The sequence below is a fragment of the Crinia signifera genome, chromosome 4 (assembly GCF_055691185.1).
Source record: "Crinia signifera chromosome 4, ASM5569118v1, whole genome shotgun sequence".
Lineage (NCBI taxonomy): Eukaryota > Metazoa > Chordata > Amphibia > Anura > Myobatrachidae > Crinia > Crinia signifera.
In genome coordinates, this window is record NC_139220.1 from 340,983,515 (window position 1) to 340,998,486 (window position 14,972).

General features: G+C 59.2%; 1 protein-coding gene across 1 annotated transcript in view; it reads left to right on the top strand.

The window, feature by feature from the left end:
* Positions 1-14,972, top strand: part of NEURL4 (neuralized E3 ubiquitin protein ligase 4) — a 155,103-nt gene that overhangs the window by 121,028 nt on the left and 19,103 nt on the right. Inside the window, exon 24 of the mRNA XM_083180707.1 lies at positions 1,619-1,784. Coding sequence (XP_083036833.1) covers positions 1,619-1,784 — 166 coding nt within the window. The remainder of the gene's footprint in view (positions 1-1,618; positions 1,785-14,972) is intronic.

The following is a 14,972-nucleotide window of genomic DNA, read 5'->3' on the forward strand; positions in this document are numbered from 1 at the left end:
AAGAGATTTCACGCACGCACACACACACACACACACACACACACACACACACACACGCACCCTAACTAGCTATATGAACAACAGCAGCCAGAGATGCACTAGGGCACAGAGACCACTCGATGAATTCGCTTGGAATCAGAATGACTGACTCGTCGAATATCACTTCTCGGATGAAACCTCCTCGGGGGTGCACCTGTGGGACCCTCTTTCAGAGATGATGTCCTCCACCCAAATCTTTCAACAGCTGAGGGGTCTCCCAGAAGAGATGGGCAGTTGGGCTGAGCCGGCAGACGGTCATCTCTGGGGCTGTTGTCACTTCCTATTTAATGAGCGGATCCACATTTTTCCTGCTAGAAGAGATACAACACATTAGCTATTTCCAGGCAATTAAAAAGAACACGATTAATCCTATCACTACCACTATGGGTTTTATCAGGTCTGACAATAGATTATTAAGCCGTGCACCAACGGACCCCAACCAAGAGAAGGGATTCCATCCCTCCTGGGATATATCTCTAGCTATCTTCTGCAATTCCTTCACTTTCTTCATGTGTGCTTCTATGGGGTCATGTGAGTCCTCAATCCAAGTACAACATTCTTCCCCTATGACAGCACAGGTTCCTCCCTCTATGGCTAGTAAGGAATCAAGAGCCATTCTATTTTGTAGGGTCACCTTCCTAATTTGTGCCATCTCTTCATTAATAGCATGGATAGCACTTGTGGTCTCATTAACGATCCCATCCATAATACTTGCATATTTATTTAATTTGTTTGCTAATTCAATTCCCCAGCCCGTCCAGGCAGGGAACCACATCCAGGCCTTATCTGATGCAGTATAACCACATCCAGGCCTGTCCAGGCAGGGAACCACATCCAGGCCTTATCTGATGCAGTATAACCACATCCAGGCCTGTCCAGGCAGGGAACCACATCCAGGCCTTATCTGATGCAGTATAACCACATCCAGGCCTGTCCAGGCAGGGAACCACATCCAGGCAGGGAACCACATCCAGGCCTTATCTGATGCAGTATAACCACATCCAGTCCGTCCAGGCAGGGAACCACATCCAGGCAGGGAACCACATCCAGGCTTTATCTGATGCAGTAAACAAATCTCTCTTGCGCCTAGTCTCGCTAGGGTCTGTCTCTACCATGTTAGTGAAAGACGTACACGTGGCACGTGCCCCCTAACCAGTGTACCGGGCTCAGTGGGTAATACACGTATAGCCAGCCGTACACGTGGCACGTGCCCCCCAACCAGTGTACCGGGCTCAGTGGGTAATACACGTATAGCCAGCCGTACACATGGCACGTGCCCCCCAACCAGTGTACCGGCTCAGTGGGTAATACACGTATAGCCAGCCGTACATGTGGCACGTGCCCCCTAACCAGTGTACCGGGCTCAGTGGGTAATACACGTATAGCCAGCCGTACACATGGCAGGTGCCCCCCAACCAGTGTACCGGCTCAGTGGGTAATACATGTATAGCCAGCCGTAAACATGGCACGTGCTCCCTAACACACAGGGTAGGTCCATCCTGGCACTTCTCCTAACTGGCATTACCCTGTGTGGTGGTGACTACCTATATCAGGGTAACCGGGTGCTTTGCTTTCCCAGGTTTCCATAGTGACAGGAGAGGTGCAAGCGACCGACACAGAGGGACATGAGGGCCATCTGCCTGGAGAGAGGGAGAAGGCGGACATGGTGGATGGTGAGTACCCGGTACCCTTATATGTGGGTTCCACCACTAGAGCGATCACAGACTATCTATATAGATTGGGGGGTGCAGGGTGTCAGACATGGGACAGGAGAGAGAGGCGGGAGATTGGGGGGTGGTGGGTGAGGGCTCACTCGGCTAGGGCCATATGACTGAGGGTGGGGATGGGAAGTAATGAAGCAGGGGAGGTGCAGGGTGTCAGACATGGGACAGAAGAGAGAGGCGGGAGATTGGGGGGTGGTGGGTGAGGGCTCACTCGGCTAGGGCCATATGACTGAGGGTGGGGATGGGAAGTAATGAAGCAGGGGAGGTGCAGGGTGTCAGACATGGGACAGGAGAGAGAGGCGGGAGATTGGGGGGTGGTGGGTGAGGGCTCACTCGGCTAGGGCCATATGCTGAGGGTGGGGATGGGAAGTAATGAAGCAGGGGAGGTGCAGGGTGTCAGACATGGGACAGAAGAGAGGCGGGAGATTGGGGGGTGGGGGGTGATGTCTCACTCGGCTAGGGCCATATGACTGAGGGTGGGGATGGGAAGTAATGAAGCAGGGGAGGTGCAGGGTCTCAGGCATGGGACAGAAGAGAGAGGCGGGAGATTGGGGGGTGGTGGGTGAGGGCTCACTCGGCTAGGGCCATATGACTGAGGGTGGGGATGGGAAGTAATGAAGCAGGGGAGGTGCAGGGTGTCAGACATGGGACAGGAGAGAGAGGCGGGAGATTGGGGGGTGGTGGGTGATGGCTCACTCGGCTAGGGCCATATGACTGAGGGTGGGGATGGGAAGTAATGAAGCAGGGGAGGTGCAGGGTGTCAGACATGGGACAGGAGAGAGAGGCGGGAGATTGGGGTGTGGTGGGTGAGGGATCACTCGGCTAGGGCCATATGACTGATGGTGGAGATGGGAAGTAATGAAGCAGGGGAGGTGCAGGGTGTCACAGACATGGGACAGAAGAGAGAGGCGGGAGATTGGGGGGTGGTGGGTGAGGGCTCACTCGGCTAGGGCCATATGCTGAGGGTGGGGATGGGAAGTAATGAAGCAGGGGAGGTGCAGGGTGTCACAGACATGGGACAGAAGAGAGAGGCGGGAGATTGGGGTGTGGTGGGTGAGGGCTCACTCGGCTAGGGCCATATGACTGATGGTGGGGATGGGAAGTAATGAAGCAGGGGAGGTGCAGGGTATCAGACATGGGACAGAGGAGGGAGATTGGGGGGGGGTGGGTGAGGGCTCACTCGGCTAGGGCCATATGCTGAGGGTGGGGATGGGAAGTAATGAAGCAGGGGAGGTGCAGGGTGTCACAGACATGGGACAGAAGAGAGAGGCGGGAGATTGGGGGGTGGGGGGTGATGTCTCACTCGGCTAGGGCCATATGACTGAGGGTGGGGATGGGAAGTAATGAAGCAGGGGAGGTGCAGGGTGTCAGACATGGGACAGAAGAGAGAGGCGGGAGATTGGGGGGTGGTGGGTGAGGGCTCACTCGGCTAGGGCCATATGACTGAGGGTGGGGATGGGAAGTAATGAAGCAGGGGAGGTGCAGGGTGTCACAGACATGGGACAGAAGAGAGAGGAGGGAGATTGGGGGGTGGTGGGTGAGGGCTCACTCGGCTAGGGCCATATGACTGAGGGTGGGGATGGGAAGTAATGAAGCAGGGGAGGTGCAGGGTGTCACAGACATGGGACAGAAGAGAGAGGCGGGAGATTGGGGGGTAAGGGCTCACTCGGCTAGGGCCATATGACTGAGGGTGGGGATGGGAAGTAATGAAGCAGGGGAGGTGCAGGGTGTCCGACATGGGACAGAGGAGAGAGGCGGGAGATTGGGGGGTGGGGGCTCACTCGGCTAGGGCCATATGACTGAGGGTGGGGATGGGAAGTAATGAAGCAGGGGAGGTGCAGCGTGTCAGACATGGGACAGGAGAGAGAGGCGGGAGATTGGGGGGTGGGGGGTGATGGCTCACTCGGCTAGGGCCATATGACTGAGGGTGGGGATGGGAAGTAATGAAGCAGGGGAGGTGCAGGGTGTCCCAGACATGGGACAGAAGAGAGAGGCGGGAGATTGGGGTGTGGTGGGTGAGGGCTCACTCGGCTAGGGCCATATGCTGAGGGTGGGGATGGGAAGTAATAAAGCAGGGGAGGTGCAGGGTGTCACAGACATGGGACAGGAGAGAGGCGGGAGATTGGGGGGTGGGGGGTAAGGCCTCACTCGGCTAGGGCCATATGACTGAGGGTGGGGATGGGAAGTAATGAAGCAGGGGAGGTGCAGGGTGTCACAGACATGGGACAGGAGAGAGAGAGGCGGGAGATTGGGGGGTGGGGGGTGAGGGCTCACTCGGCTAGGGCCATATGACTGAGGGTGGGGATGGGAAGTAATGAAGCAGGGGAGGTGCAGGGTGTCACAGACATGGGACAGAAGAGAGAGGCGGGAGATTGGGGGGTGGTGGGTGAGGGCTCACTCGGCTAGGGCCATATGACTGAGGGTGGGGATGGGAAGTAATGAAGCAGGGGAGGTGCAGGGTGTCAGACCTGGGACAGAAGAGAGAGGCGGGAGATTGGGGGGTGGTGGGTGATGGCTCACTCGGCTAGGGCCATATGACTGAGGGTGGGGATGGGAAGTAATGAAGCAGGGGAGGTGCAGGGTGTCCCAGACATGGGACAGGAGAGAGAGGCGGGAGATTGGGGGGTGGTGGGTGAGGGCTCACTCGGCTAGGGCCATATGACTGAGGGTGGGGATGGGAAGTAATGAAGCAGGGGAGGTGCAGGGTGTCACAGACATGGGACAGAAGAGAGAGGTGGGAGATTGGGGGGTGGTGGGTGAGGGATCACTCGGCTAGGGCCATATGACTGAGGGTGGGGATGGGAAGTAATGAAGCAGGGGAGGTGCAGCGTGTCACAGACATGGGACAGAAGAGAGAGGCGGGAGATTGGGGGGTGGTGGGTGAGGGCTCACTCGGCTAGGGCCATATGACTGAGGGTGGGGATGGGAAGTAATGAAGCAGGGGAGGTGCAGGGTGTCAGACATGGGACAGGAGAGAGACGCTGGAGATTGGGGGGTGGTGGGTGAGGGATCACTCGGCTAGGGCCATATGACTGAGGGTGGGGATGGGAAGTAATGAAGCAGGGGAGGTGCAGCGTGTCACAGACATGGGACAGAAGAGAGAGGCGGGAGATTGGGGGGTGGTGGGTAAGGGCTCTCTCGGCTAGGGCCATATGACTGAGGGTGGGGATGGGAAGTAATGAAGCAGGGGAGGTGCAGGGTGTCAGACATGGGACAGAAGAGAGAGGCGGGAGATTGGGGGGTGGTGGGTGAGGGCTCACTCGGCTAGGGCCATATGACTGAGGGTGGGGATGGGAAGTAATGAAGCAGGGGAGGTGCAGGGTGTCACAGACATGGGACAGAAGAGAGAGGCGGGAGATTGGGGGGTGGGGGTGAGGGATCACTCGGCTAGGGCCATATGACTGAGGGTGGGGATGGGAAGTAATGAAGCAGGGGAGGTGCAGGGTGTCACAGACATGGGACAGGAGAGAGACGCTGGAGATTGGGGGGTGGTGGGTGAGGGCTCACTCGGCTAGGGCCATATGACTGAGGGTGGGGATGGGAAGTAATGAAGCAGGGGAGGTGCAGGGTGTCACAGACATGGGACAGAAGAGAGAGGCGGGAGATTGGGGGGTGGTGGGTGAGGGCTCACTCGGCTAGGGCCATATGACTGAGGGTGGGGATGGGAAGTAATGAAGCAGGGGAGGTGCAGGGTGTCACAGACATGGGACAGAAGAGAGAGGCGGGAGATTGGGGGGTGGTGGGTGAGGGATCACTCGGCTAGGGCCATATGACTGAGGGTGGGGATGGGAAGTAATGAAGCAGGGGAGGTGCAGGGTGTCACAGACATGGGACAGAAGAGAGAGGCGGGAGATTGGGGGGTGGTGGGTAAGGGCTCACTCGGCTAGGGCCATATGACTGAGGGTGGGGATGGGAAGTAATGAAGCAGGGGAGGTGCAGGGTGTCAGACATGGGACAGGAGAGAGAGGCGGGAGATTGGGGTGTGGGGGGTGAGGGCTCACTCGGCTAGGGCCATATGACTGAGGGTGGGGATGGGAAGTAATGAAGCAGGGGAGGTGCAGGGTGTCACAGACATGGGACAGAAGAGAGAGGCGGGAGATTGGGGGGTGGGGGGTGAGGGATCACTCGGCTAGGGCCATATGACTGAGGGTGGGGATGGGAAGTAATGAAGCAGGGGAGGTGCAGGGTGTCAGACATGGGACAGGAGAGAGAGGCGGGAGATTGGGGTGTGGTGGGTGAGGGCTCACTCGGCTAGGGCCATATGACTGAGGGTGGGGATGGGAAGTAATGAAGCAGGGGAGGTGCAGGGTGTCAGACATGGGACAGGAGAGAGAGGCGGGAGATTGGGGGGTAAGGGCTCACTCGGCTAGGGCCATATGACTGAGGGTGGGGATGGGAAGTAATGAAGCAGGGGAGGTGCAGGGTGTCAGACATGGGACAGAAGAGAGAGGCGGGAGATTGGGGTGTGGTGGGTGAGGGCTCACTCGGCTAGGGCCATATGACTGAGGGTGGGGATGGGAAGTAATGAAGCAGGGGAGTTGCAGGGTGTCAGACATGGGACAGGAGAGAGAGGTGGGAGATTGGGGGGTGGTGGGTGAGGGCTCACTCGGCTAGGGCCATATGACTGAGGGTGGGGATGGGAAGTAATGAAGCAGGGGAGGTGCAGGGTGTCAGACATGGGACAGAAGAGAGAGGCGGGAGATTGGGGGGTGGTGGGTGAGGGCTCACTCGGCTAGGGCCATATGACTGAGGGTGGGGATGGGAAGTAATGAAGCAGGGGAGGTGCAGGGTGTCAGACATGGGACAGAAGAGAGAGGAGGGAGATTGGGGGGTGGTGGGTGAGGGATCACTCGGCTAGGGCCATATGACTGAGGGTGGGGATGGGAAGTAATGAAGCAGGGGAGGTGCAGGGTGTCACAGACATGGGACAGAAGAGAGAGGCGGGAGATTGGGGGGTGGTGGGTGAGGGCTCACTCGGCTAGGGCCATATGACTGAGGGTGGGGATGGGAAGTAATGAAGCAGGGGAGGTGCAGGGTGTCAGACATGGGACAGAAGAGAGAGGCGGGAGATTGGGGGGTGGTGGGTGAGGGCTCACTCGGCTAGGGCCATATGACTGAGGGTGGGGATGGGAAGTAATGAAGCAGGGGAGTTGCAGGGTGTCAGACATGGGACAGGAGAGAGAGGTGGGAGATTGGGGGGTGGTGGGTGAGGGCTCACTCGGCTAGGGCCATATGACTGAGGGTGGGGATGGGAAGTAATGAAGCAGGGGAGGTGCAGGGTGTCAGACATGGGACAGAAGAGAGAGGCGGGAGATTGGGGGGTGGTGGGTGAGGGCTCACTCGGCTAGGGCCATATGACTGAGGGTGGGGATGGGAAGTAATGAAGCAGGGGAGGTGCAGGGTGTCAGACATGGGACAGAAGAGAGAGGAGGGAGATTGGGGGTGGTGGGTGAGGGATCACTCGGCTAGGGCCATATGACTGAGGGTGGGGATGGGAAGTAATGAAGCAGGGGAGGTGCAGGGTGTCAGACATGGGACAGAAGAGAGAGGCGGGAGATTGGGGGGTGGTGGGTGAGGGCTCACTCGGCTAGGGCCATATGACTGAGGGTGAGGATGGGAAGTAATGAAGCAGGGGAGGTGCAGGGTGTCAGACATGGGACAGGAGAGAGAGAGGGAGATTGGGGGGTGGTGGGTGATGGCTCACTCGGCTAGGGCCATATGACTGAGGGTGGGGATGGGAAGTAATGAAGCAGGGGAGGTGCAGGGTGTCACAGACATGGGACAGAAGAGAGAGGCGGGAGATTGGGGGGTGGTGGGTGAGGGCTCACTCGGCTAGGGCCATATGACTGAGGGTGGGGATGGGAAGGTAATGAAGCAGGGGAGGTGCAGGGTGTCCCAGACATGGGACAGAAGAGAGAGGCGGGAGATTGGGGGGTGGGGGGTGAGGGCTCACTCGGCTAGGGCCATATGACTGAGGGTGGGGATGGGAAGTAATGAAGCAGGGGAGGTGCAGGGTGTCCCAGACATGGGACAGAAGAGAGAGGCGGGAGATTGGGGGGTGGTGGGTGAGGGCTCACTCGGCTAGGGCAATATGACTGAGGGTGGGGATGGGAAGTAATGAAGCAGGGGAGGTGCAGGGTGTCAGACATGGGACAGGAGAGAGAGGCGGGAGATTGGGGGGTGGTGAGTAAGGGCTCACTCGGCTAGGGCCATATGACTGAGGGTGGGGATGGGAAGTAATGAAGCAGGGGAGGTGCAGGGTGTCAGACATGGGACAGGAGAGAGAGGAGGGAGATTGGGGGGTGGTGGGTGAGGGATCACTCGGCTAGGGCCATATGACTGAGGGTGGGGATGGGAAGTAATGAAGCAGGGGAGGTGCAGGGTGTCAGACATGGGACAGGAGAGAGAGGTGGGAGATTGGGGGGTGGTGGGTGAGGGCTCACTCGGCTAGGGCCATATGACTGAGGGTGGGGATGGGAAGTAATGAAGCAGGGGAGGTGCAGGGTGTCAGACATGGGACAGAAGAGAGAGGCGGGAGATTGGGGGGTGGGGGCTCACTCGGCTAGGGCCATATGACTGAGGGTGGGGATGGGAAGTAATGAAGCAGGGGAGGTGCAGGGTGTCAGACATGGGACAGAGGAGAGAGGCGGGAGATTGGGGTGTGGTGGGTGAGGGCTCACTCGGCTAGGGCCATATGACTGAGGGTGGGGATGGGAAGTAATGAAGCAGGGGAGGTGCAGGGTGTCAGACATGGGACAGAAGAGAGAGGCGGGAGATTGGGGGGTGGTGGGTGAGGGCTCACTCGGCTAGGGCCATATGACTGAGGGTGGGGATGGGAAGTAATGAAGCAGGGGAGGTGCAGGGTGTCACAGACATGGGACAGAAGAGAGAGGTGGGAGATTGGGGGGTGGTGGATGAGGGCTCACTCGGCTAGGGCCATATGACTGAGGGTGGGGATGGGAAGTAATGAAGCAGGGGAGGTGCAGGGTGTCACAGACATGGGACAGAAGAGAGAGGTGGGAGATTGGGGGGTGGTGGGTGAGGGATCACTCGGCTAGGGCCATATGACTGAGGGTGGGGATGGGAAGTAATGAAGCAGGGGAGGTGCAGGGTGTCACAGACATGGGACAGAAGAGAGAGGCGGGAGATTGGGGGGTGGTGGGTGAGGGCTCACTCGGCTAGGGCCATATGACTGATGGTGGGGATGGGAAGTAATGATGCAGGGGAGGTGCAGGGTGTCAGACATGGGACAGAAGAGAGAGGCGGGAGATTGGGGGGGGTGGGTGAGGGCTCACTCGGCTAGGGCCATATGACTGAGGGTGGGGATGGGAAGTAATGAAGCAGGGGAGGTGCAGGGTGTCAGACATGGGACAGAAGAGAGAGGTAGGAGATTGGGGGGTGGGGGGTGATGGCTCACTCGGCTAGGGCCATATGACTGAGGGTGGGGATGGGAAGTAATGAAGCAGGGGAGGTGCAGGGTGTCACAGACATGGGACAGGAGAGAGAGGCGGGAGATTGGGGGGTGGTGGGTGGGGGATCACTCAGCTAGGGCCATATGACTGAGGGTGGGGATGGGAAGTAATGAAGCAGGGGAGGTGCAGGGTGTCACAGACATGGGACAGAAGAGAGAGGCGGGAGATTGGGGGGTGGTGGGTGATTGCTCACTCGGCTAGGGCCATATGACTGAGGGTGGGGATGGGAAGTAATGAAGCAGGGGAGGTGCAGGGTGTCACAGACATGGGACAGGAGAGAGAGGCGGGAGATTGGGGGGTGGTGGGTGGGGGATCACTCAGCTAGGGCCATATGACTGAGGGTGGGGATGGGAAGTAATGAAGCAGGGGAGGTGCAGGGTGTCACAGACATGGGACAGAAGAGAGAGGCGGGAGATTGGGGGGTGGTGGGTGAGGGATCACTCGGCTAGGGCCATATGACTGAGGGTGGGGATGGGAAGTAATGAAGCAGGGGAGGTGCAGGGTGTCAGACATGGGACAGAAGAGAGAGGCGGGAGATTGGGGGGTGGGGGGTAAGCGCTCACTCGGCTAGGGCCATATGACTGAGGGTGGGGATGGGAAGTAATGAAGCAGGGGAGGTGCAGGGTGTCAGACATGGGACAGAAGAGAGAGGCGGGAGATTGGGGGGTGGGGGGTAAGCGCTCACTCGGCTAGGGCCATATGACTGAGGGTGGGGATGGGAAGTAATGAAGCAGGGGAGGTGCAGCGTGTCACAGACATGGGACAGAAGAGAGAGGCGGGAGATTGGGGGGTGGTGGGTGATGGCTCACTCGGCTAGGGCCATATGACTGAGGGTGGGGATGGGAAGTAATGAAGCAGGGGAGGTGCAGGGTGTCACAGACATGGGACAGAGGAGAGAGGCGGGAGATTGGGGGGTGGTGGGTGAGGGCTCACTCGGCTAGGGCCATATGACTGAGGGTGGGGATGGGAAGTAATGAAGCAGGGGAGGTGCAGGGTGTCAGACATGGGACAGAAGAGAGAGGCGGGAGATTGGGGGGTGGTGGGTGATGGCTCACTCGGCTAGGGCCATATGACTGAGGGTGGGGATGGGAAGTAATGAAGCAGGGGAGGTGCAGGGTGTCACAGACATGGGACAGGAGAGAGAGGCGGGAGATTGGGGGGTGGGGGGTAAGGGCTCACTCGGCTAGGGCCATATGACTGAGGATGGGGATGGGAAGTAATGAAGCAGTGGAGGTGCAGGGTGTCACAGACATGGGACAGGAGAGAGAGGCGGGAGATTGGGGGGTGGTGGGTGAGGGCTCACTCGGCTAGGGCCATATGACTGAGGGTGGGGATGTGAAGTAATGAAGCAGGGGAGGTGCAGGGTGTCACAGACATGGGACAGGAGAGAGAGGCGGGAGATTGGGGGGTGGTGGGTGATGGCTCACTCGGCTAGGGCCATATGACTGAGGGTGGGGATGGGAAGTAATGAAGCAGGGGAGGTGCAGGGTATCAGACATGGGACAGAAGAGAGAGGAGGGAGATTGGGGGGTGGGGGGTGATGGCTCACTCGGCTAGGGCCATATGACTGAGGGTGGGGATGGGAAGTAATGAAGCAGGGGAGGTGCAGGGTGTCACAGACATGGGACAGGAGAGAGAGGCGGGAGATTGGGGTGTGGTGGGTGAGGGCTCACTCGGCTAGGGCCATATGACTGAGGGTGAGGATGGGAAGTAATGAAGCAGGGGAGGTGCAGGGTGTCACAGACATGGGACAGGAGAGAGAGGCGGGAGATTGGGGTGTGGTGGGTGAGGGCTCACTCGGCTAGGGCCATATGACTGAGGGTGGGGATGGGAAGTAATGAAGCAGGGGAGGTGCAGGGTGTCAGACATGGGACAGGAGAGAGAGGAGGGAGATTGGGGTGTGGTGGGTGAGGGCTCACTCGGCTAGGGCCATATGACTGAGGGTGGGGATGAGAAGTAATGAAGCAGGGGAGGTGCAGGGTGTCAGACATGGGACAGGAGAGAGAGGCGGGAGATTGGGGGGTGGTGGGTGAGGGCTCACTCGGCTAGGGCCATATGACTGAGGGTGGGGATGGGAAGTAATGAAGCAGGGGAGGTGCAGGGGGTCAGACATGGGACAGAAGAGAGAGGCGGGAGATTGGGGGGTGGTGGGTGAGGGATCACTCGGCTAGGGCCATATGACTGAGGGTGGGGATGGGAAGTAATGAAGCAGGGGAGGTGCAGGGTGTCACAGACATGGGACAGAGGAGGGAGATTGGGGGGTGGTGGATGAGGGCTCACTCGGCTAGGGCCATATGACTGAGGGTGGGGATGGGAAGTAATGAAGCAGGGGAGGTGCAGGGTGTCAGACATGGGACAGAAGAGAGTGGCGGGAGATTGGGGGGTGGTGGGTGATGGCTCACTCGGCTAGGGCCATATGACTGAGGGTGGGGATGGGAAGTAATGAAGCAGGGGAGGTGCAGGGTGTCACAGACATGGGACAGAAGAGAGAGGCGGGAGATTGGGGGGTGGTGGGTGAGGGCTCACTCGGCTAGGGCCATATGACTGAGGGTGGGGATGGGAAGTAATGAAGCAGGGGAGGTGCAGGGTGTCACAGACATGGGACAGAAGAGAGAGGCGGGAGATTGGGGGGTGGTGGGTGAGGGCTCACTCGGCTAGGGCCATATGACTGAGGGTGGGGATGGGAAGTAATGAAGCAGGGGAGGTGCAGGGTGTCACAGACATGGGACAGAAGAGAGAGGCGGGAGATTGGGGGGTGGTGGGTGAGGGCTCACTCGGCTAGGGCCATATGACTGAGGGTGGGGATGGGAAGTAATGAAGCAGGGGAGGTGCAGGGTGTCACAGACATGGGACAGAAGAGAGAGGCGGGAGATTGGGGGGTGGTGGGTGAGGGATCACTCGGCTAGGGCCATATGACTGAGGGTGGGGATGGGAAGTAATGAAGCAGGGGAGGTGCAGGGTGTCAGACATGGGACAGGAGAGAGAGGCGGGAGATTGGGGTGTGGGGGGTGAGGGCTCACTCGGCTAGGGCCATATGACTGAGGGTGGGGATGGGAAGTAATGAAGCAGGGGAGGTGCAGGGTGTCACAGACATGGGACAGAAGAGAGAGGCGGGAGATTGGGGGGTGGGGGGTGAGGGATCACTCGGCTAGGGCCATATGACTGAGGGTGGGGATGGGAAGTAATGAAGCAGGGGAGGTGCAGGGTGTCAGACATGGGACAGGAGAGAGAGGCGGGAGATTGGGGTGTGGTGGGTGAGGGCTCACTCGGCTAGGGCCATATGACTGAGGGTGGGGATGGGAAGTAATGAAGCAGGGGAGGTGCAGGGTGTCAGACATGGGACAGGAGAGAGAGGCGGGAGATTGGGGGGTAAGGGCTCACTCGGCTAGGGCCATATGACTGAGGGTGGGGATGGGAAGTAATGAAGCAGGGGAGGTGCAGGGTGTCAGACATGGGACAGAAGAGAGAGGCGGGAGATTGGGGGGTGGTGGGTGAGGGCTCACTCGGCTAGGGCCATATGACTGAGGGTGGGGATGGGAAGTAATGAAGCAGGGGAGTTGCAGGGTGTCAGACATGGGACAGGAGAGAGAGGTGGGAGATTGGGGGGGTGGTGGGTGAGGGCTCACTCGGCTAGGGCCATATGACTGAGGGTGGGGATGGGAAGTAATGAAGCAGGGGAGGTGCAGGGTGTCAGACATGGGACAGAAGAGAGAGGCGGGAGATTGGGGGGTGGTGGGTGAGGGCTCACTCGGCTAGGGCCATATGACTGAGGGTGGGGATGGGAAGTAATGAAGCAGGGGAGGTGCAGGGTGTCAGACATGGGACAGAAGAGAGAGGAGGGAGATTGGGGGGTGGTGGGTGAGGGATCACTCGGCTAGGGCCATATGACTGAGGGTGGGGATGGGAAGTAATGAAGCAGGGGAGGTGCAGGGTGTCAGACATGGGACAGGAGAGAGAGGTGGGAGATTGGGGGGTGGTGGGTGAGGGCTCACTCGGCTAGGGCCATATGACTGAGGGTGGGGATGGGAAGTAATGAAGCAGGGGAGGTGCAGGGTGTCCCAGACATGGGACAGAAGAGAGAGGCGGGAGATTGGGGGGTGGTGGGTGAGGGCTCACTCGGCTAGGGCCATATGACTGAGGGTGGGGATGGGAAGTAATGAAGCAGGGGAGGTGCAGGGTGTCCCAGACATGGGACAGAAGAGAGAGGCGGGAGATTGGGGGGTGGGGGGTGAGGGCTCACTCGGCTAGGGCCATATGACTGAGGGTGGGGATGGGAAGTAATGAAGCAGGGGAGGTGCAGGGTGTCCCAGACATGGGACAGAAGAGAGAGGCGGGAGATTGGGGGGTGGTGGGTGAGGGCTCACTCGGCTAGGGCCATATGACTGAGGGTGGGGATGGGAAGTAATGAAGCAGGGGAGGTGCAGGGTGTCAGACATGGGACAGGAGAGAGAGGAGGGAGATTGGGGGGTGGTGGGTGAGGGATCACTCGGCTAGGGCCATATGACTGAGGGTGGGGATGGGAAGTAATGAAGCAGGGGAGGTGCAGGGTGTCAGACATGGGACAGGAGAGAGAGGTGGGAGATTGGGGGGTGGTGGGTGAGGGCTCACTCGGCTAGGGCCATATGACTGAGGGTGGGGATGGGAAGTAATGAAGCAGGGGAGGTGCAGGGTGTCAGACATGGGACAGAAGAGAGAGGCGGGAGATTGGGGGGTGGGGGCTCACTCGGCTAGGGCCATATGACTGAGGGTGGGGATGGGAAGTAATGAAGCAGGGGAGGTGCAGGGTGTCAGACATGGGACAGAGGAGAGAGGCGGGAGATTGGGGTGTGGTGGGTGAGGGCTCACTCGGCTAGGGCCATATGACTGAGGGTGGGGATGGGAAGTAATGAAGCAGGGGAGGTGCAGGGTGTCAGACATGGGACAGAAGAGAGAGGCGGGAGATTGGGGGGTGGTGGGTGAGGGCTCACTCGGCTAGGGCCATATGACTGAGGGTGGGGATGGGAAGTAATGAAGCAGGGGAGGTGCAGGGTGTCACAGACATGGGACAGAAGAGAGAGGTGGGAGATTGGGGGGTGGTGGGTGAGGGATCACTCGGCTAGGGCCATATGACTGAGGGTGGGGATGGGAAGTAATGAAGCAGGGGAGGTGCAGGGTGTCACAGACATGGGACAGAAGAGAGAGGCGGGAGATTGGGGGGTGGTGGGTGAGGGCTCACTCGGCTAGGGCCATATGACTGATGGTGGGGATGGGAAGTAATGATGCAGGGGAGGTGCAGGGTGTCAGACATGGGACAGAAGAGAGAGGCGGGAGATTGGGGGGGGTGGGTGAGGGCTCACTCGGCTAGGGCCATATGACTGAGGGTGGGGATGGGAAGTAATGAAGCAGGGGAGGTGCAGGGTGTCAGACATGGGACAGAAGAGAGAGGTAGGAGATTGGGGGGTGGTGGGTGATTGCTCACTCGGCTAGGGCCATATGACTGAGGGTGGGGATGGGAAGTAATGAAGCAGGGGAGGTGCAGGGTGTCACAGACATGGGACAGGAGAGAGAGGCGGGAGATTGGGGGGTGGTGGGTGGGGGATCACTCAGCTAGGGCCATATGACTGAGGGTGGGGATGGGAAGTAATGAAGCAGGGGAGGTGCAGGGTGTCACAGACATGGGACAGAAGAGAGAGGCGGGAGATTGGGGGGTGGTGGGTGAGGGATCACTCGGCTAGGGCCATATGACTGAGGGTGGGGA